The following is a 20586-nucleotide window of genomic DNA, read 5'->3' as shown; positions in this document are numbered from 1 at the left end:
GCAGAAAACTGAACATTGTTACACAAAGAGATAATATATTCTAACATATAAATATGATGTGATATTCCATAAAGCATGAGAGAATAGAAATTTTTGCATCCTTGTTCATGGCAGATAATTGAGGTATACATTGGTTTTACTTAATTTTTTTTTTTTTTCGTTTTCCTTTTGACATAACCTCATCTTTTTTTGTCGGTGTGTGATTACTGTGTATTATTGCGAAAGTCTTTTTCTTTATTTTGTTTAATTGAATATTTTTAAAATTTCCAACTTGTCGGTACCTTTATTTTACGTTTTGTGAACATATTAATAATGAATTGTTGTGATTGATAACTAATTTTATTCATGCGCATATACTTTATTCTTTTTCATTAAAATGATCTCCCAAGGGTTATTTGTTAACAATAACTTCACTTAAACATCAACGGTAAGCATTTGGGTTTCCGGAATTGACGAAATTCTTTAAAGTTATTCTACCCGTTGCCGATATATTAAGTAATTTAGTGAATGTTTTCTGAAATTAAGTACATTTGTGTGTCATTTTTGAGAAAATTGTATTTATTTCTTAATAATATTTTTTTCAAATCGTGCCGGAATAGAAATTAGTTGTTTGCCTGTAACTGTGAATTGTTTTTTCTTTTTTCTTTCTGGTTTATTGAGGAAGAATTGGTTTGTTTTTTTTACAGCGTTTTCATTTTCTTTTAACATTTTTGAAGATTTCCTTTCCTTTTTTTTTTTTTTGTTAACTAAGGATTATGCTTCATTTTTCTAACCATTCGTTATTCACTTCTTCGTTCGTATATTATTATATATTCGAACAAATAATGTCATAAGGGATGATTGGCTCTTCAGATAATTTGGCTTATCTTTCCGTGCTCTCACTGTGAACATGCCATTCTTATCATTGCTTATGTTACTTTAAAAATGAATTGAAAGTTAGAATTATGATGAGTTTGGGTATAGAAGATGAAGTTGGAATTGTGGTCATTAATGTCTATTGAGGTTTGATATCATAAATGGCACTGTTTGATATTCTTCTTGATGCTGTGCTTTCTTTATGGTACTTCATGGTATCGTAGTATGGCATTTATCAGCTACAATATGTGTGTATGTTTGTATGAGTGTGTTTGTGTTTGTTTATGTAATTGGACTGTTTGATCAAGAATCGTTGAAGTAGGTTATCACAGTTATATTGTTATTATTGCTTTTTTCAATTATTGACATTGCCTTTTTGGTCTGCACGGTGGTTTTATTGTCAAGGCATCTGTCTAATAATTTTTCGTTTACTGATGATGATGATAATTATTCTAATTAATGTTTCAAATTGTTCTAAAATATTTTACAAAGAGTAGAAATCTCAGTTATTGTTTCAGTTTTCATTAATGTTGTTAACAAATTATGCAATAATAATAATAGCGATAGGAATTTTATGTAAATGATCTTATTACTACTTCACAATTTTGTTTATCAATAACATTTGTAGTTGGTTAATTCATCCTTTGTTTTTAATTCAGTTCCGAACTAAATTTCTATGCATATGAAGTTAGTTATTTGGAGTTCAGTTTTAATCGTGCAGAAAGTGGGCTAATTCGTTGCGGTTGGTTCTTCTCTGTCAATAGGTTACTCTTGAATCTACTGCAGTTTGCTGTTCCGGTTGTTTAGTGACATCGATAATAATGAGATGTAATTTTTCCGACGCAATTTCGTAATTAGGATAAAATACTAGAAATTTCGAAATAATATCTAAAATGATTGGTTTCATCATACTGATGGATGTGTGCTTACTACTCTGTGAACATTCAACATTATGTGATTTTACGGGTTCCGGTTTTGTGTAGCAGATTAAAAGAATTCTTCAATTGTAGGAATCATTACATTTCAGGGAATCATGAATACTACTATACCGAGCCTCGTAGATGGAAGGTTGAATGCACCTCCGACGAACAGGACAAGTTTTTCAGAGTTAGATCGGCTGAACAGTGTGACGAGCTTTCTGGATGAATTAGCAAGTGATTATCATGAATACAGGAAACTAGGTTCTTTTAATTTATATGATTACATTTTACTCAGTGGGAGAATATGTATTAAAAGAAAGGCAGAGGAAACGTAAACCATATCGTAGCACTGATCGGATTGCCTGACAAATGAGCTAAGGATCGGTAATGCTACCGGTGTCGTTTAGATTGCAGTATATTCCTAAAGGCATTACTTAAAAGAAAAAAGGCTGGAATTGATGTAGGTAAAGCTTTTGGTAACTAGCATTTAAATTATTTCATTTATATCGTCTTTATGCATACCTTTTTCTACTTATACTCAATTTAACTTATTTCGAAAACATAAAATGGGACTTCAATATTTTCTTCGCTTCTGTTTGCAACTAATAAAACACGCTTTTTTCATTACTTACTTTTGGAGGGAATCAGGAAAGTAATGTTGAAATAATGGACAAGGATGAAATGCATGGGTATAATGGACAGATGGACCATTATCACATGCATGAAATGAATGATGGATTGATGAAACACGGAAAAGGACATGACTATCAGCATGATGGGCATGGTGCGCATAATATGAAGATGTGGTTTCATTTCGGTTATCGTGAAATAATTTTATTCGAATTTTGGCAAATCGAGTCTTTGTATGGTTAATTTTTCTAATGCTTTTATTATTAATATTCTGACAGTCACACTGATCATTTATCTTCGCGAAGAGAAAATCCTCACAATTTCTATCTTCCAACACTTTTCTTTGAAATCTGATGTTCTCTCTTACTCTTATGCCAACATTTAATTAATTATTTCATCTTCTTTCTCCTTTTCCTTAATTCATTTCTATCTTTATATATAATGGGAAAATAACAAAACAGCAACAACCATGGGTCGCATGAAACGGAACAATTTTGCGGATAACAAATAATGTGCCTTGTTCAAGTAGTTGCTAGTAATTTAACGCTGGTAGTAATTGCAGGTCTCTTGCTTTCTTGTTTACTGATCTTCATAATGGCTTGCTTTTACGAATGGATTAAATGGTTTCGTGTTTATCTGCAGCTTTCTGCTGCGCGATGTCCTCCAAGTTGCCAACATGCCAATAATGAAAGAAAGTTAGATGAAGTAAAACAAGATGACGATAAACGTACTGGCTGCAACTGCTCTTCTGTATCTGCTCCTCTGAGGATCACTCTATCGCCTGGTTATCAGCAAGTTTCTACCAGGTTTGTTTAATTTTTTAATATTTGAAGATTGGTACTGTTTTTCGTATTTCATAGCTCCATTAATGGACTCGATTATTATGTTGCAAGGATTTGCCGTGTACTTAACTGAATGAGAAATTGGAAATTTCTCAAAAGAAAAGAAAGAGATTGGAAAAAATTGGAAATTTCTTTAAAAATTATTTCAGTGTTTTTAAACGTTTTTTTCCCAATTGTGTTTAAAGCTGTTTTCCATATTTTAATTAACTAGAATGCCGGAATTACCCGGACTGATCAGTGTAATGCACGTCTTGCTGATAGCTTGAGTTTGTCATGAATATGTCCAAAAGGGTTTTCGAGGATCTCGATAGTTTAGTTTCTGTTTTATATGCCACATGCAAAATTCAAAATCGTACACTTTTCCCATTAATTTTTCAGGACAGCAAAGGAGGATATTTCTCCTACAATTCGATTGTTGCAAGTAAGTACATGCACTATTATCACTTTTATTAGTTTTACTTAAGCTGCAGATATAGTAAGGCGCTGTAAAATGTTATCTGAAATGCAGCAAAATATTAAAATAGCTTATTATTACAGGCAGTCCTTTATCTTGTGCAGCTGACGTTGGCATATTGCTTGATGCTTATTGCGATGACTTATAATGTTTGGTTAACCATAGCTGTAATTGCGGGTGCAGCTTTCGGACATTGGTTATTTGCTATCTTAAAATGTTTTAATCCAGAAACCGACGATTTGGATACATTTGCTACTGATGCCTGCCATTAGAAATAAGTTTTTCATTTCCAGTGTTCCATCAGTAATGGTTCGCTGATCATATGTCTGTATTAACTGTATTGCTGAAGTATTAATTTAATTTGTCTTAGTTTTTCTGAAGTATTAATTCGATTTGCCTAATTTATTTTAGTTTTTAAACTGTCAGATTCAGGGTATAAGTTCTTACTTTTTTTTTTTTTGCTAGTTAGAAAGTTTATGCTTTTTCAGATTTCTTATTAGAGCTTGTACAAAAAGCTTGTTTTAATGATTATACTTATCTTTCTGGCTATATTTGCTGTACTTTTGTCAGCTTACATACGGACAATACACCTGTGAAATAATTTCTCAAGATGTATTTCCGGATGAAACATCGGTACTTATCTTTAGTTCAGAAGGATCTGCGCAATCATTCACCCAGCGGAATATGTTTCGTGTTTGCAAGTGTAGCATCCTGTTTATCGATTTTCCAAAAAGTTAGTGATATCGAACGTTAACATATCGTTCTATTGTATTCATCGTTCCACGAGTTGCTGGTAATTGCAAAAAATAAAATCTGCAGCATTCGTAATAAAAATCATCTTGCTTTTTCATTGTTAAGACGATTCCGTTCGTCAGTAAGATCCACAGCTAAAAAAAAACTTATTTCTCTCCAAACTTCATTTCAAAATGTTCACATTCCCTGCACTCTTTCTATTGCCAATCCAACATATTCGTGTTGATCATCCTAGTAATGTATCATGATACACTACTAGGTAGTTAGTTAGGTATTAATATTGTTTTCTTATTTCAGTATTTTTTTTCACATGTATCACAATGCTTATTTTCCCATTATTTCGTTCTTATACTACTTATTTATTTCTGTCATTGTTACAGATCATTATTTCGAACCCTCCGCTGTAATGATCTATTGATCATTATGATCAACAACTATACTTTCTCATATATGGCACTTCTGAATCTTTCCATTAACATCCTTTCATCTTTTATATATCTGATCGAATAGTAAATGTTTTCCTGTTTCGCCGAAATTTCATTTTACAAACTCGTAAGTTAACAATTCATTTCGAAAATCTATCCTATATTCAGGAACCAGGAGTACAAGAATGCTTGATATTCAGAAGTTTACTAAAGACATAGCCATAGGTGTGGTCAATGCAAGCAAGGTATGCGGGTAGATTGTTAGCCAACAATATAGTATTAAGGCGTTGTTGCGGTACTAAGACTTATGAAGAAGTGAGTCACAAGATATCGACAATCTGATTTACTGTATTTGTCCGATGTTAGAGCTGCTTTTATTGTTAGGTGGTTCGAAAATAATGCTTCAGCGGCGTTTGTCGGGAATATTGTATGTAGTTACTGATTAGATATGTAGAAGACAAACATCCGGTGATGCTTCATGTATTTAAACTACGGATGTCTTTTTAGAGTGAAAAGTTTTCAGAACCATCAATGATATCAAATCAAATACACCAAATCTTATTTATAATGTATCAATATAACGTAAAAAGTTGATTTCAGTATTGTACTTGACTTTGTCAATGGATATCACAATAGATGCTGTGCTTTCGAAAGACTTTAAATTCCCTATGTGTGATTTCTTCGGAAATATTTCCACAGCGTTACCGTAGACACCGCTTGAAGCGTGATGTCATCTTCCTAACCATTTCCATATAAATGCAATCCATAACACATAGGACATCTACCATTCTCCGTGATTCTTTGTTCATCCGAATGAGGAATATATAAACAGTGGATATGCACTGAATGTCCACAACTATAAACAATGATGTCACAATTCGTATGTCTGCAATCAGTAGGCTTTTCGCGTTGCAGCAGCAGAGCTATCCTGAAATCGAATCGCTTAGAGAGGAAAAAAAACTAATGAAATTTCCAATTTAAATGTTAATTTCAAAATGGAGAACTGGTTTCACCTGCACACAATACAATACTGATCGAAATCGATGAAAATCGAACGTTTGCGATTTGATAAATATTTTGCGAAAAGCCGATTACTGTCAGCTTCTGTTACTTGCAAAGAGCCAAGCTGCATTTGTACAAGTAATTCATAATCACGCAAGATTTTCACCAATAAATTCCGTAAACCAGGAATGTTCATTTGTTCCGGAATCTGAAAGCTTAAGAAGCTCCTAATAATTTGCACATTCCAAGCAACAACAGTATGTAGTTTCCCGGAAGGTAGTGTGCTGAAAAATCGGACCGTTCCCGAAAGGAACCAGTTTCATATTTCCAAAAAGTAGTTTCCCGGAAGGTAGTGTGCTGGAAAATCGGACCGTTCCCGAAAGGAACCAGTTTCATATTTCCAAAGACCGCCCATTCTCAAGATATAATTCCGAAAGTCTTAAAATAAGAGTTTATAAGAAATGATCGCTAAAATTACCCAGTTTTCAATACCTTCGTAATTCTACTGAAATGTAGCATACTGAACGTAGGTATTTCAGTTCTTCATTTCTTATGCGATCTTTTTTTACAAAAGGCGAAGATCATCTCCACCACATATCTTCCGTAAAATAACAAGGATTTGAATTTTAAAAGTAAAACTAATAATAACGGTAATACATATCACGTTAGAGAAACGAAACACTGCATATTTAAATGAAGAAACAAAAAAACCTTCTCAATAATGTTTAATGGATTAACGTATTTTCCAGCAGTATTCAAAAGCTCCATGATATGATCCGGTCGTTTCACAGCCGCATCGACCAGTGAATTCCATAAATCAGAATCATCGTTTTCACGGCAAAAGTCAATTGCACTATCAATGCGACCAAGTTTATTTACAAGTAAATCTAGAGCTTTCATACGATTTCCACTTCTTCCCAGCAAATAAACCATCTGTAATGATATCAGGCTGTGATGATTATGACAATTTATAATATGATTTTACAATATAACCTAGTACTAAGCTAACTAACCACAGGCTTTGAATTGCTTATTCTGCCCGTGTGAATGGAGCTGTAACTACGTTACTGCCAGTACCGCCATCATTCACATCATTTCCTTTGATGATTAAAAAATTAAAAACTAGCACAAGAGTTAAACATTGAATCATGCAAAAAAAAAAATTTTAGACAAATCAATAAACCTCATTGATGTACTGCTTTTTTTCACAGATATCAATGGCTTTTGCTATATCATAGACTGCTGTTTTCCGGAGGAATGGTAAAAGAAGTCGTGGTTCATTTTCAGCATACAGTCCTATAGCGAAATCGACAAATTCCTCCCCTTCATTCCTCTCAAATAGACTGTTCAAATACGCCATCTGAAATATATTTTTTGAAATGATAATCTAATTTGTTCCTTTTTCAAATATTTTGGAAAGTAAACAGAAAAATAAAGTAAAAGAAATAAGGTTGGTCAAGATCCAACTGATTCAGCGCATAAAGACGTAAACTAAAATAGAGATCATCAAAAAATCAGATGAATGTGTATAAAATGAAAAAAAAAACGAATATATGTAAATGAAATAGGAAGCATTAAAGGAGAAAGAGACTAAGCAAAGAACATTCTTTCCAACTCCGTGAAAGAGTTTGTTAAATATACAATTTAGAATTAATGCCTGCAATTTTGGATACATCGCAAGTTGCGTTAGAATCGTTTTTGTTGGAAGACTTCCGGCATTTTCAATAAGCAGTCGTATTGTTAGATTCGTATCGATATCCATCAGTTTTGTCAAATCATTCTTAACCTGTTAAATTATTCTTAATAAGGATCTACATCCCCTGCTTTAGCTCTTTACTCTCGATCTTGTATCTTTTTTCACGGAATAGGACAAACAGCACAAGTTTTTTAAACAATCATCATTACATTAATGTTTATTTCAAGAACTAAAACTTGATAAATCACAAAGATTAAATCTTCCTAATGAAATTGGAACGGTTGATACAGAGAAGATAAGCAAACGAAAATTCGATAAATCACAAAGAAGGAAGTCTCACCAGGTCGAAGAGTTGGTACTTTTCGATAACCTGAAAAACGGTTTTGTCGTTTAACATGATGTAAAGCATTAAAGCTTTATTATATTTTCGTTCGTACAGATAAAGGCGAGCCAAAGATCGATAAATAGCTACTGCATCATTTTCTGATAGTGGATTCACATTTTCATGTACAATCCGTTTCATAGCCATATCCGTTATTGCACCTGAAGCACTACAAATTTTAGTTTGAAGTGAGAATTTTCTTTTCCCATCCTTCATTCGAAAAAACTTACGTAAAACATATACCTGCAACGTGTGTAAATAACAAATAACGAGTAAATAAAACACTGACCTACGCGGAATAAATCTGGATTCCAAACTTTGATCAAGTTATAAAATAAAACTGGATGGTTGTACAATGCAGCAATCAGTACACACTGGTAACATTCCGGTTCCAATTGGGGATCCCTTACCGGGAGATATTTTGCCAATTGAAGGACCACATTATTCTGTTCAAACTCATTTACATAATATTCCCACAGATCTTTCTGACGTCCACAAACCTTAAATAAATATTCGAATGATTTCAAACTTCTCTCTGATATTTAAAAAATCAAATAGAGATGGGAAGATGTTCATACGTGACCTTAACGGAAACAACATAAAATTAACCTAAATAGTCTTGCTACATGTTCAAACAAACGATAAATGAAAAAAAAAATGAAGTGACCGATAAATTAAAGTTAGCAGACAATTATGTTAGCGTTATGCAAACAAATTCTACACAAACCGCTTTAAGACTTGCTGCAGCTTCGGCGAAACGTTTCTGCTTAGTGAGAGAACTCAAATAACGTTTTCCAATATCGACAGGATCTAAATGCTCAAGTTGAGCTTTGTGTTCATTCGCATATTGCATTGCATCACGAAGCATATCATTCTCCAAATACCATCGTACTCGATCATCAGCTGAACATGGCTGCGCCTTCAATATTTATTACTGCAGATGTAAATGATTAGTAGAAACAACAGAACGAATGCAACTAGCATTTCTCTTAAGTAATTCAGTTGTATTAAATTATAAGAAAATAAATTACAAACTTACCTTTCTTTCTAGATAAATAAAGGCAAAAATATTTTGCATTTATGCAGCTTCATTTCTTTTGGATACTATTCTCACAGATGGCCCTGCCCTAATTATAAATATTGTCCCATATCCTGAAGCACACACCATCGTGTGATTAAATGTAACCACTGTTGCACATTTTCAAACTATATCACCTTAGATCAGATGTTAAAACTAGTAATGATAAAAGATCAGGGAAGATCAGTAGGTCGAGTGTATTTGGGACAACAATAGTGATAAATGACACAGGATACCTCGTTAAGGAGAATTACGAAATTTTCGAAAAAGAAAACCCGACCTCAATGAATTCCTGACAGCCAAGCAAAAAGTACACATTTTCATATGGCAGAGAAGACATATGAAACAAAGTTAGGTTGCCTCGATCACACGTATACATTTCGATTCTATCTTCGGTAGTCAAAGTAAATGTGTTTGAATCTTCTGGCTCCAATAACGCCAGTATCATCTCACATTCATCCTGCGTGGGCTTAAAAATACTTTGCATTGCAAAGTGTGAAGAAATGAATCATTGTGAAGAAATTTAAAATAAGCTCTAATCAGTAACTAGGTATTTTTTCATTTAAAGGCGAAATTTTTTTTTGGGACACGCCAGTAGGAAGAAAATGAGGTAATTAGTCCTTCCTCCAATCTAATTACGTATTTATTTCAAACAAAAAAATGAGATGAACAAATTACTTAAGATCATCATAACATCATCAATTAATTATAAAGTAAATGAACTCGTAACAAATCCTTTTAAATATTGGAAAAGAAAGACACACATTTTCAACGGTTGTCTTCTTCATTCCGAAAACTGTTATTTCTTTCCAGAAACAAGATTTATCATCACTAAGAGTGAATGAAATATCAGCTATATACATATCACACTTCCAAACGTAATGTACTTCCACTCCTTTCCTTTCGGTCGATGAAACTACCTTAACAACGAATTTATGAGAAGAGTTACAGTTTACGCTTATCCAAAATTTGTAAAAATTTACCTGTGAATCAGATGAACCAATGATTACGCATATGGAAACAGTATCGTACCATCCAACTGCCAGGGTTTCGTTGTTGATCCAACAATGAGACGGACGAGCTTTGACTGTAAGTGTTGACTGTTTTTCATGTGTGGGTTGGACTAATGCAATTAACTGGTTCGCATTCCGAAAACAAAACAAAATTTAGTTTATCAAAGAAGCACCTAGATCATACTAAAAAAAAGTTAAAATGATCTGATGAAGAACGACACTTTTTCTTGGTGTATAAAGACATAAGACAATTGTTATCTTATATCTTACAAATTGTTGTCTAATTGTGGTTAGACAATTGTTGTCAGAATAAATAAAATAAGGAAACACTAAAAGTAGTCAAAGGAAGACTAGAAATTGTCTAATACTCACTTGTCAAATATCCTAGTTCCTGTTTCATTGGTAAAAGCAATGCAACAATCCTGCCAAGAAATTTGCGTAATCATTCCATCACAATCCATACCTTCATATAATATCTAAACGAAATGAAAATTAGGTCATTTTAGGTTATATTTAACTGACAGTACATGAAAGAAAGAGAAAGGATATAAGGTCTTTCATATTCATATATTTATGGATTTACTAAGGGTAGTAGGAAAAACATTTATTTTTTATCTGAATAATCAAGAATGTTGGATTTCAAAAGATTAACAAAAGTTCGGTAGAAATGCATGATATGGCCAACGATGATGACTACCGTATAATAGCCAACGATATACTTTGCAATATCTACTCTTATTTCAGATACTAGTAGGCTGCAATGCACGCCGGGAACTAAACGTATTCTTAACAATCGGCAAGGCTTAAAGCAGAAGAGCAGTTATTACAAAACAGAGCTCACATAAGATTTACTGAAGTTATGAAACCGGAGAACAAAATAATTCATGAACAAAGATTAAAGTATATTTGAAGCACTATCTGCTTCAAAGGTTACAATATAGATGACGACCTTTTCTCTATAATTGCCGAAAAATGTTCGCTGATGTAGCAATAAATTTCTTTCTCCAGTTATAAACATATGTCCTGAACTACGCTTCGTAAAATCCGGATCTATTGCTACCGATCGTGCGGCTAACTTTAAATCTATAATCTGCAATTATGATTATATAACATTCCATAATTTTAGAATTAAAAGTATGTCGCCTATACATCAGAAATGATAAATCTCCGTATGGCATGCCAATGTGATCTAATTATTACAGTTCTTATAATTTGTTAATAACAATGTGCAATTCTTTTCCCAGTGAAAACATTTCATATGGCATTGTTTCATTCAGTTAGTCGTAAGAAAACAAAGAAACAAAAGTTAAAAACAGTCTCCTTTGCGCGCTACTTCTTAAAGTTATTTTTATCCTTGAAAAAAAAAAAGGATTTTCCACGTTCTAACATTTCTTACTCTTACCATCAGGAAGTACATTGGAAAATTATTTATTTGTAATTTGAGCTAACTACCACAGCTATATATATATATACATATATTGCTTAAAAGTGATTGCACAGTTAATGTGTACTCTCTCCATTTTTCCTAAGGATCCGAAATATTTTCAAATAAATAATGCTCCCGCTCCAATAAATAATGTAAGGCAATACTTTTACACTTGAAATACCCTTACAGATTTCAACTATTAGCATTGTAAGCAAAAAACTAGAGAAAAAATCGTTCATTAAATAATACTTGCGAAAGTTCGAAGGAAGTAATGCCTCCAATACTGATTCGAGCATCCTGTGAACAACTAACGAAGTATGATCCCGTCGGATCAATTGATATTTTTGTAACCGGACATCGATGATGACGTGCTGTCTAAATGTACAAGCACAGCTTACATAACATGCTAATTGATTTTCAACTACTTTTTTAAAATGACTAATTCACAACAAAATTTCTTTGCTTTATTTCGAAAACTCAGAGCTTTTAAATCTCTGTATAAGTAACTATGACTTGCAAATATCTGCAAAAACAATAATTCCTCATATTTCGTTAAGTCTTTGCCCTGAAATCCGCAAAGTTTTTTTTCAAACAAGAAAAAAATTTTCATAGTACTTTTTGTAAAATAGATATAATGGTTTGACATAAGTTAAGGACACTCATATATATTCCTGTGAAAAAAAGTTTCAAACTGGCAAAGAAATTTGCGAATTTGGGAATCATGAAATTCGGTTAATACTATTTTTTCAATCCACTTCTCGACAATCTACATCAGTGATTCCAAATGGTGGTCCGCGAGAAACTAATATATGGTTAGCGAGGGCAACGGAGCGGTGAATAGAAAACAGGCGGGAGCTGTTCTCATCAATGTTCGATAAATTAATACGTTAAATTTATTTTTCAGCTAAAAAAAATTTTTTCGAACCTTGTGATCCCTGCTACAAATAACACCAAAGTAGTCCCTGATCAAGGGAAGATTGGGAACCACTGATCTGGTACATTTACTCCTCTAACGAAACATAAAGCAGAAAAATTAAAGCTAACATTTTCTGGATGAAACTTCCGAAATGATCAATAATATACACGTTTCCGGAGCGACTACCTACTGCTGCGAACTTATGATGCATTGCCATACAAGTTGCCATATCTTTTCTCAATATCTGGTAAAACAACAGTATCAAAAAGTTTCTTATCGGAATTTGCATAAGATTCCTTATAAATTTTGACCACATTTAAATTAAACTTTTGCACACTTTTCTCTTGCCGAGACTTTTTCCGAAGCTTCCAATAGCTGTTTACCAACAACGATCTCATTCTTAAATTCCTTATATTCTAATTTTCTTAAAAACGGCAACATGCGACACTCACTCCAGGTATATTATTTAGAATTCTGGAATATTTGAATCGTGGCTCCAGCAACACTTCCTCAATGTCAGATTCCACCTTGTTATTCTTTTCTTCATCAATTTGTGCGACATCTGTGTTAACTTGTTCTTTTTGCATATGAATGATGCTAGAATTACAACTTCCACTGATACAGCAGTGACCGGAAACAAATTTAAAAAGTGAAGCTTTTCCGGATAATAGTGTCACTCATGTCACATCTCAAAATTTAATCTAATTAAACCGAAAAAAAAGAACAGTTGTGACCTGTAATTTTCAATCCTATGTTAAATTTGTAAAATTCTCAACAGCCTTAAGACCTTGGTGCATTGTTTCCTATGTTACTGAGACCCTAAGGTATACAAGGATATTTCAGGCTAATAATACCCTGGACAAATAAGCAACAGCCACAATGGCAAATTTTTAGACCACAATTTCAATTGCAATTTGAATCCGATTTTATATATTAAAAAAAAAAGGCAAGAACCCTTGAACAACAATGTTGTAACTGATATAAAAGCTATGATGCAAAGTTTTACTATCCTAAGAATGGAATATACATAAGACACAAGAATGCATATATGACAAGCATCTATATATGCTTATGCATCGGTTATAAATGTACAACTGAGCATGATGAAATGGTAAAAGAGCAGTTTTAATGAAAGTAGTTAAGAAAGAAGAAAATGTACCAAGCGACGAAGTAAAGAATTAGAATGCATTAGGAAAAACTTGTTAAAATTAACATGTATAACGAAGAAAATAATTTATACCTGCCTAAAAAGACATATCACTCCATTTGATAAAAGTTTTTTGAGATGAGAGATCAGCAAAAAGAATTACAATCATCGTTTGTTACAATCATTAATTCTTCCATAATTGTAAAAACATTACTAGTTGTAATCGGATCATCCTGGAAGAAATGTAAATTTCAACAGTGGCGAAAATACTCCAAATCTTTCTCTTCCCTGGGCAACAGTTTTGGGCTACAATTACTTTGAGGTAAATATGAAAGATCTACCTCCTGACAGTCTACCAGTAATATGCACGGACATTGGCAGTATTCATAATTCAGCCGTAAACAATATGTGAAGAAAACTTTGGAAAAGAAAAACAAGCCAATAAGCTACTAAAAATCAGGAAGGTAAGGAACATCGACTCTTACGTAAACAAACACATTTTTCAAAAGATGATAAAGAACAGAAAATTTCACATGAAATTTTAATTAACATATTATCATAATCGTCCCGTAATCACTTGAAGACAGACTAGTCTTTTTCTTTTTTCATCATATCCAAGTAGAATTTCAGTATTAATAATAGTTTTATCCCAAAAATAGTAAAGCAAAGTTTAAAAATACCTTACAATCGAACAACAAAATTATTACAGCCGGGAAAAAATTTCATTAAAATAGAAATATCCTGAACCATTTTAGCTCAGAAACTGTGACGGATGATTTGGAAAAAATACAGTAATTCAGGTTAAAGTAAATAAAGAGAATATTCCCAATGAACTAACTTCCGACCATAAATAATCATGGAGAAAAAGTTTTAAAAAAAATTTGGCGCTAATAAATGTGACATATCACTATGATAAATGGATTTCTGTTCAATGTTACTGTGATGTGACATATCAGTGATGAACAGATATGAATACTATGAATACAATCACCGGTATAGCCGTTCTGGTTGTTGACTGAAAAAAAGTAAATTTAAGAATAAGGTTCCCAAAGTGTAAAATGAGTTTTTTTTTTAAAAAAATACTTTTTTAAAATACTGTTCAGAAACCTAACCGTGAGGTGGTAAAAATCCTTCATAGTACTGCATTATTCACCCAGTAATAATACTATGGAGATATATTTCTGAATGTTTCATGAAAATTAAAGAAGCTACTGGTACATAAGATAGGTCAACAGTTCGAAAAGACCGATATTGCAAGCGTTCTTCAGGAAAATTATATACGCACACTTTTGATCCGCGTAGGTTGAGATGAATTATCGGAAAAAAAATGAAAAAGATTCAGCAATTGCAGTGGTAAAGAATACAAGAAATTAACTTGATGTGATGCCATTACTATTCATGTTTTTCCCTTTCTTTTTTTCCACTTCGTCATTTTCACTACTTTGTGGCAGAACCAGTGTTAATGTAGTAAAAAAAGAAAATGAGTCAAACAGTAATGCGGACTTCGTTGATGCAGTACTTGCCTGTCTGCAAACATTTTCCATATGGCTTTACAACAAATAACGCGAGAAAGTTCTCTTCAGCTTCAAATCTATCATCAAATTATTGTGAACAGTATTTATATGCAATGAAAAAAAAAGAGTACCTAAAGATAATGACGCAAATTTAACAACTGCAAATGCTTGGAGGATCCATTTCCGATGGTTTGCTTCCTTGATTAAACTCATGGTTTGGCTTTGTACATTTATGCAAAGTCTTATCCACATTTCCAACACTTCGGAAGCTAACTGATGGCCTTTGAAAGGTTGAATCCGTGGAAGTATCTTGTCTGAAATATGAACAGAAAATAATTGATTACCGGCCTTTTCCACCTTTAATGTTGAATATTTTTGCATTTCAATTTTACAATATAGTCAATCCCATTTCGCTTCTATAAGACTGTAATTTTTAATAAACAAAAAAATCGAAATACAAATATCTCTGTCTTCATCTAGATTCCTGTTGAATCAGTTACATGAATATTGATGACATGAACAATGACATCATTTTTTTCTTTTTTTTTACAAAATTACCTTTTGCTAACAATATGAAGCAATAAATCTTGCAAATTAAACAAAGTTCTCCCCACTCCTTTCGTAGTTATACCAAATGACCAACGAAGTTGTGATATATTTTTATTTAACAACGACATGCCTTCTTCAAATTTTTCACGATTCCGTGTCATACCATAAAGAGGATATCTAAAATATATGAACGTTTTTGATAAACTATGAGGAATTCTCGGTTTTAAGCTTTCTCAATCAAAAATATGCAGAAAAAAAAGAAAAAGTCTGGAGGGAACTTTAGCGGCAAACGAACTAAATAAAAAGCTTTAAGATAAGTGTTAATGATGAAGCGAAGAAACAATATATACACTACCTCTCCTCAAGTATTGGATCTTTTATTGTTGATTTTGAGCCAAAGAAAAACATGCTGTATTGATACGGAAAATTGTATATTCGTGAAAGTAAGGACAAGACTTGAACAACATATCCTGTAGCGGCACTTACTTCTATATCGGAATGTCCTGGAAATTACAAACTATGATGACTGCAGTTATTCGACATCTCAGTAAATTTTTCCAATAAATAAATCAACTTCGACCAAATTTTCTTTTGCAAAATTATTGTACTTCTAACATGAAATCAAAAAATTAACCAAGAAAAGATAAAGTATCTGGAAGATGAAGACCAGTAATACAGGCTATTGAACGGCAAGCACACGATGAAGGCATTAAACGCGCTTCTGGTGATGTATTTAAATTGATGACATAAATATGCATTAGATCTTCAACCATCTTTCTTCGACGCCATGCCAAATGTGAAGCGATTAAGAGTAAATTATCTCTAATAAACAACATCAATGAGATTTCGTAAAAAGTTTCAAATATCGTATACAAGTTATAGTATGTAAGTGTTTTTATGTGTTAATCAAATATTCTGGCCAAAGGTTCTAAATAAACAACTAATCTCTTTTACATTAAATGTATCTCATGAAGTTAATGAAACAGTTTATCGTAAGCGCACAGCGCTATCTAAGATCTGCACCTTCATTCACCAAAACAATTCTCAAGGATCATACTTTGCCAAAGAAAGTGCTGCTTTTCGCTTTAGCAAATCTTCTTGCATCTTTATAACTTCGCTTGATCGTTTACTAGTCATCATATCTGCAATAGTATATTACTTAAGAACCTAATGCAAAAATTCTGCCGACACGAATAATTAGAAGGTATTTATGTCCAAACACTCAACGAAATATTTCCAAACTGATCTATGGCTTAAGGATGAATCTGGTAAAGCTACGCAACGAAATCACGATAACTAATTTTTTGCTTGGAGGTAAATGAATTAGCGATTAAGAAGTGCGATCTGGAATTATGGTGTTTTGAACGGCTCAATAAGTCTCTTCGTTATACTGAGTGATTATAATATTATAATGAATACAAAATCTAATAATTCTTTGAAAATATTGTTCCTTTCTTCACTAAGATTACAAGAAGACCATTTCGGTTCCAAAGTGAAGCTGATGTTATTAAGATGTGAGCAGGAGTGAAAAAGCGATCTTTTTTACCCAGCTGACTGCCCACTTCCAATCTCATAATTGGCTTTTTTTCACCACAAACAGTATACAGTACAAATAATCGTCTAATCAAAAATTAAATACCTTTCTGGAACTTTTCGTCATTAAAATGAATCAATTTCATACGACACGTCATTACACGACACTTCTGTCTCTCCACATAATCTCGTAATGCTTGCAATTCAACTTGTTCGCACCGCACTCGCTCAGCCTTAAATAACGCAGAGATATGCATTCTTGAAAGAGTAAAACTTGTTGTCCAAATATATCTCGAAATTAAAAAAAAAAAAATTCCAACCAGCTCACGATATTCCTCCTCATTTGCCAACAATACATCTAATTTTTCCCGTTGGAGCACAGCTATTTCCTGCGTTTCTTGCAATGCACGACAAACATCACGTAACCTGTAACAACGGACATTCATTGCTCCATGACAATCTCTTTATGTTCCACGCCACTTACCATATTAAATACAAAAGTTTGATCGTCATGCATTGGAACTGTACATCCTAGCTTAAATTTCCGCTCCTTTTAAACAAACGAATCAATTCAATCCAATACCTTTTCCAACTGCTGTATGTATAGGACCGAACAAACTTGTCTTGTACAACACATGAAGTTGATGGCTCATTTTCGTTTCCTTCGGCAACTACCTCAGCACTTTTAGATGGTCGATTCATTTAACCTCAACATCAACCTCAAACGAAATTATTCCGAATCTTTTTTTTTTTTTAAATTCAAGAAGAACACCCCCTAGATTCATATCCCGGAACTTACAACCCCGGTTGTCGTGATGGAATGTGAAAAAACCACAGCAGTAATTATTATAAATCAGTCAAATCGAAGCATGTTATTATGAAATGCTGAACATATCCCGTCACATTTATCCTAACCGATGGAAGAGTTTAGCAGTAATAATACGCCACTGTTTTAAGTGTCATTTGTGCTAAATAATTAGATAAATGAAACACAAGACCTATAATTACGATTCCACATTTCGACAACTTCGTGTAATTTCAAACAGCTATCATGGATTTCCAATTATCGTTCATGTATAAATTATAGACATTTCAATTCATTTACTTACTCAAAAGAAGTTAAAACGAAAGGAAATGCAAAAAAAACAAAAACAAAAAGAAAGAAAAAGAATGAGTGTACAAAAAAGAGAGTGATGACCATTCACAAAAACAACCATTACTGTAAACAGCTGAATGGACCGATTTGTACAGTCACTGAAGTGTTACATATAACTACACGAAATACTTTCTATACAATAAACGGCAAGGAGGAAATGAAGTTATCATTATGCTCGATGAAAATCTTCAAGGATACAACAAAACGAGACACTAGAAACGATATTTTAAAAATTGGTCCAAAGGTTTTTTTCACACAATTTGCAATCATTTCGTCCATGAAACTTTTGGTATATCGTTAAATTCGGTTAGTTCGCTCATCTGCTGATTAAACTTCTCAACTTTTTCACGATGACTTACAGCTGCTTTCTTCGCTAACCGTTCGAACTGTAAAAATGCATAACAGCAAATTCTCCAAAGCGTTTATAGTTACTGTCCTTTAGTATAGGAGAAAATAATTAAAACAGCTATTTAAAATGATTCACAAGCTAAAAAACTATAAATGATAAGGTGCAAAACTGCAGATCTGCTATAAAATGCCTTGTAATACACACTCTATCACAGTAACAGTGTAATGAACGTTTAGTAGTTTTAGATGAAAAATACAATCATATTAGTCTCCGACTATTCCGATGTGTTGACACTTAATGTTTGCACTTAACAAATATTGTAACTATGTGGTGAAGAAAGTGCTCAACTGAGTAACTTTAGAAAAAAAGCGAATTATTACATAGGTTAAGTAAATCAAGAAAACAAAATTGTCACCTGATTTTGCAACTGTCGCTTCTCAAATGCTATCTCCGCTGGTGTCTTATATGTAATTGTAGCATCGGCATCTTTATGGATAGTTATATCAATAGTCTTCAGATCAACACTTTCTCTCTTCTGGAAAATATGAATATTTCAAGTAGTCAAAAAAAGGAGCCAATGGTGAATTATCATTTGTCTTTTCTTCCCAAATCTTTAGAAAGTGAATATACTTATCCTTTCTTGCATTTTGGTATTTCAGCAATACCATCCATTCCGTTTAAAGATCCCATCCCTTACTACAACCATTTCATTTCAGAAAGAAATGATGCCTAAACTTCATGAACGATATGAATGAACCAAATTTGATAATAAAAATAAGACAATTTCAGGCTTCGATTATTGAACGACAATTAAATAATTTATCCAGTAAGCCTTCCCATAGCATTACTTGGTGGAATGTATTATTTCATGAGTAATATTATTTAAATCGATAGCAGCATCTCCTGATTACTATAATACTATTTTCATGGATATAAATTTAGAATACATTCTTAGAAAGTACCGATTGAAAGGGTATACTATTCCAGGTATGTACTGAAACGTGTCCTTTTGCAGATTTTTTAACTATAGAACATACTTTTTTCTTGAACTTTGACTTGCCCTTCTTCAATTTTAAGCCACCTCGAATCACTTCTTTGTATGGATCATTATCGCTGCTCTTGACATCATCAGTCATCTCTCAAAATACCTGAGAAAATCAATATTCCAATATTCTGAAAAAAAAAAATTATACGTTAAGGAAATGGCTTAGAGAGAGAGACCAAGAATCTAACCAATGTGAATGGTAGGATAGCCAAGTACAGCAGTGTTATTCATGTAAAATCAGCTCATCTTTCACTTACGAATTCCCTTTGCCAAAAGCAACTCCCGAGATCTAGATCCGGAATTAACACGGAGCTAACCTGAAAACAAACTAGAAACCTCACAAACCCACTAGTGTCATAAAACTATTAGCAACCTGAACACGAGCCTATTGCGTTTTGTCAAAAAAGAAATGACGTGTATGTGATATGTAAGACGTCTAATGAACGTACGTCATATGTGCGCACTGCGTCACTTGGACGTACACTACGTGTACTTACGGCAAACTTCAAATTCTTTAGTTTTCATCGCATATTTATACATTACCTGTTTATTGCAGAATCATTGGTTGTATTGTTCCGCCGGATGGATGGTTTTGTTAACCGAAATGGACAGTTGATTAGATCAGGAACAAGTTGTTACTTGTTTAAATACTTTAGCCATACAAGTTACCTTTTTCATAATATTGTGACTGTTGATAGTTATTACTTAAAGCTAGCTTGCTGTATTTATAATAAAAGTGAATGTTTGTCTTTTGACGATGAATTCATCCTTGAAAGTGTGAGTTGACTGCAAATTTTGAACGGGAGAAGCTTTCAGGAAGAAAATTTTACCCGTGATTGATTGTTAATGTTGCAAAACTGATAGGATCATAATTAAGCATCTTTGAAGGGTTTCCCTCTCG

At 33.0% G+C, this 20586-nt stretch overlaps 5 protein-coding genes across 6 annotated transcripts; 1 reads left to right on the top strand and 4 right to left on the bottom strand.

Annotated features, from left to right (window-relative positions):
- The first annotated feature begins 1876 nt into the window (after positions 1 to 1876).
- Positions 1877 to 4161, top strand: LOAG_01304 (ctr copper transporter). Its single transcript, XM_003136843.2, has 5 exons — positions 1877 to 2036; positions 2416 to 2643; positions 2968 to 3211; positions 3626 to 3668; positions 3785 to 4161. Exons 1-5 carry the CDS (start codon positions 1889 to 1891, stop codon positions 3971 to 3973), a joined length of 852 nt encoding a protein of 283 aa, XP_003136891.1. The 5' UTR covers positions 1877 to 1888; the 3' UTR covers positions 3974 to 4161.
- A 1456-nt stretch (positions 4162 to 5617) lies between these two features.
- On the bottom strand, positions 5618 to 10185 carry LOAG_01303 (hypothetical protein; the record flags this gene model as incomplete). Its single annotated transcript, XM_020445699.1, has 11 exons — positions 10021 to 10185; positions 9802 to 9957; positions 9318 to 9506; positions 8687 to 8878; positions 8249 to 8459; positions 7918 to 8120; positions 7539 to 7667; positions 7065 to 7241; positions 6593 to 6814; positions 5893 to 6089; positions 5618 to 5807 (listed from the first exon to the last, which is right to left on the bottom strand). The coding sequence occupies exons 2-11, from the start codon at positions 9898 to 9900 to the stop codon at positions 5618 to 5620; spliced, it is 1809 nt and encodes a 602-aa protein (XP_020303866.1). The 5' UTR covers positions 9901 to 9957; positions 10021 to 10185.
- Positions 10186 to 10945: 760 nt separating this feature from the next.
- Positions 10946 to 12979, bottom strand: LOAG_01302 (hypothetical protein; the record flags this gene model as incomplete). Its single annotated transcript, XM_003136841.1, has 3 exons — positions 10946 to 11140; positions 11726 to 11851; positions 12845 to 12979. 3 exons carry the CDS (start codon positions 12977 to 12979, stop codon positions 10946 to 10948), a joined length of 456 nt encoding a protein of 151 aa, XP_003136889.1.
- A 1854-nt stretch (positions 12980 to 14833) lies between these two features.
- On the bottom strand, positions 14834 to 17899 carry LOAG_01301 (the record flags this gene model as incomplete). Of its 2 annotated transcripts, XM_020445698.1 has the most annotated exons (8): positions 17719 to 17899; positions 17456 to 17561; positions 17242 to 17368; positions 16660 to 16744; positions 16237 to 16424; positions 15958 to 16105; positions 15612 to 15779; positions 14834 to 15367 (listed from the first exon to the last, which is right to left on the bottom strand). In XM_020445698.1, exons 1-8 carry the CDS (start codon positions 17835 to 17837, stop codon positions 15205 to 15207), a joined length of 1104 nt encoding a protein of 367 aa, XP_020303865.1. In that variant the 5' UTR covers positions 17838 to 17899. The 2 variants fall into 2 exon arrangements, with proteins under 2 accessions (XP_020303865.1, XP_003136888.2); XM_003136840.2 differs by lacking the exon at positions 17719 to 17899 and having other exon boundaries at positions 15205 to 15367; positions 17456 to 17616.
- Positions 17900 to 18307: 408 nt separating this feature from the next.
- LOAG_01300 (hypothetical protein) lies at positions 18308 to 19819 on the bottom strand. The gene is made up of 3 exons (XM_003136839.2): positions 19678 to 19819; positions 19056 to 19175; positions 18308 to 18677 (listed from the first exon to the last, which is right to left on the bottom strand). Exons 1-3 carry the CDS (start codon positions 19774 to 19776, stop codon positions 18558 to 18560), a joined length of 339 nt encoding a protein of 112 aa, XP_003136887.1. The 5' UTR covers positions 19777 to 19819; the 3' UTR covers positions 18308 to 18557.
- Positions 19820 to 20586: the final 767 nt, after the last annotated feature.

Source organism: Loa loa (assembly GCF_000183805.2).
Source record: "Loa loa unplaced genomic scaffold supercont3.54, whole genome shotgun sequence".
NCBI classification, from domain to species: domain Eukaryota; kingdom Metazoa; phylum Nematoda; class Chromadorea; order Rhabditida; family Onchocercidae; genus Loa; species Loa loa.
Note: the sequence above shows the minus strand (reverse complement) of the source record. Positions and strands in the feature narration are given on the sequence as shown.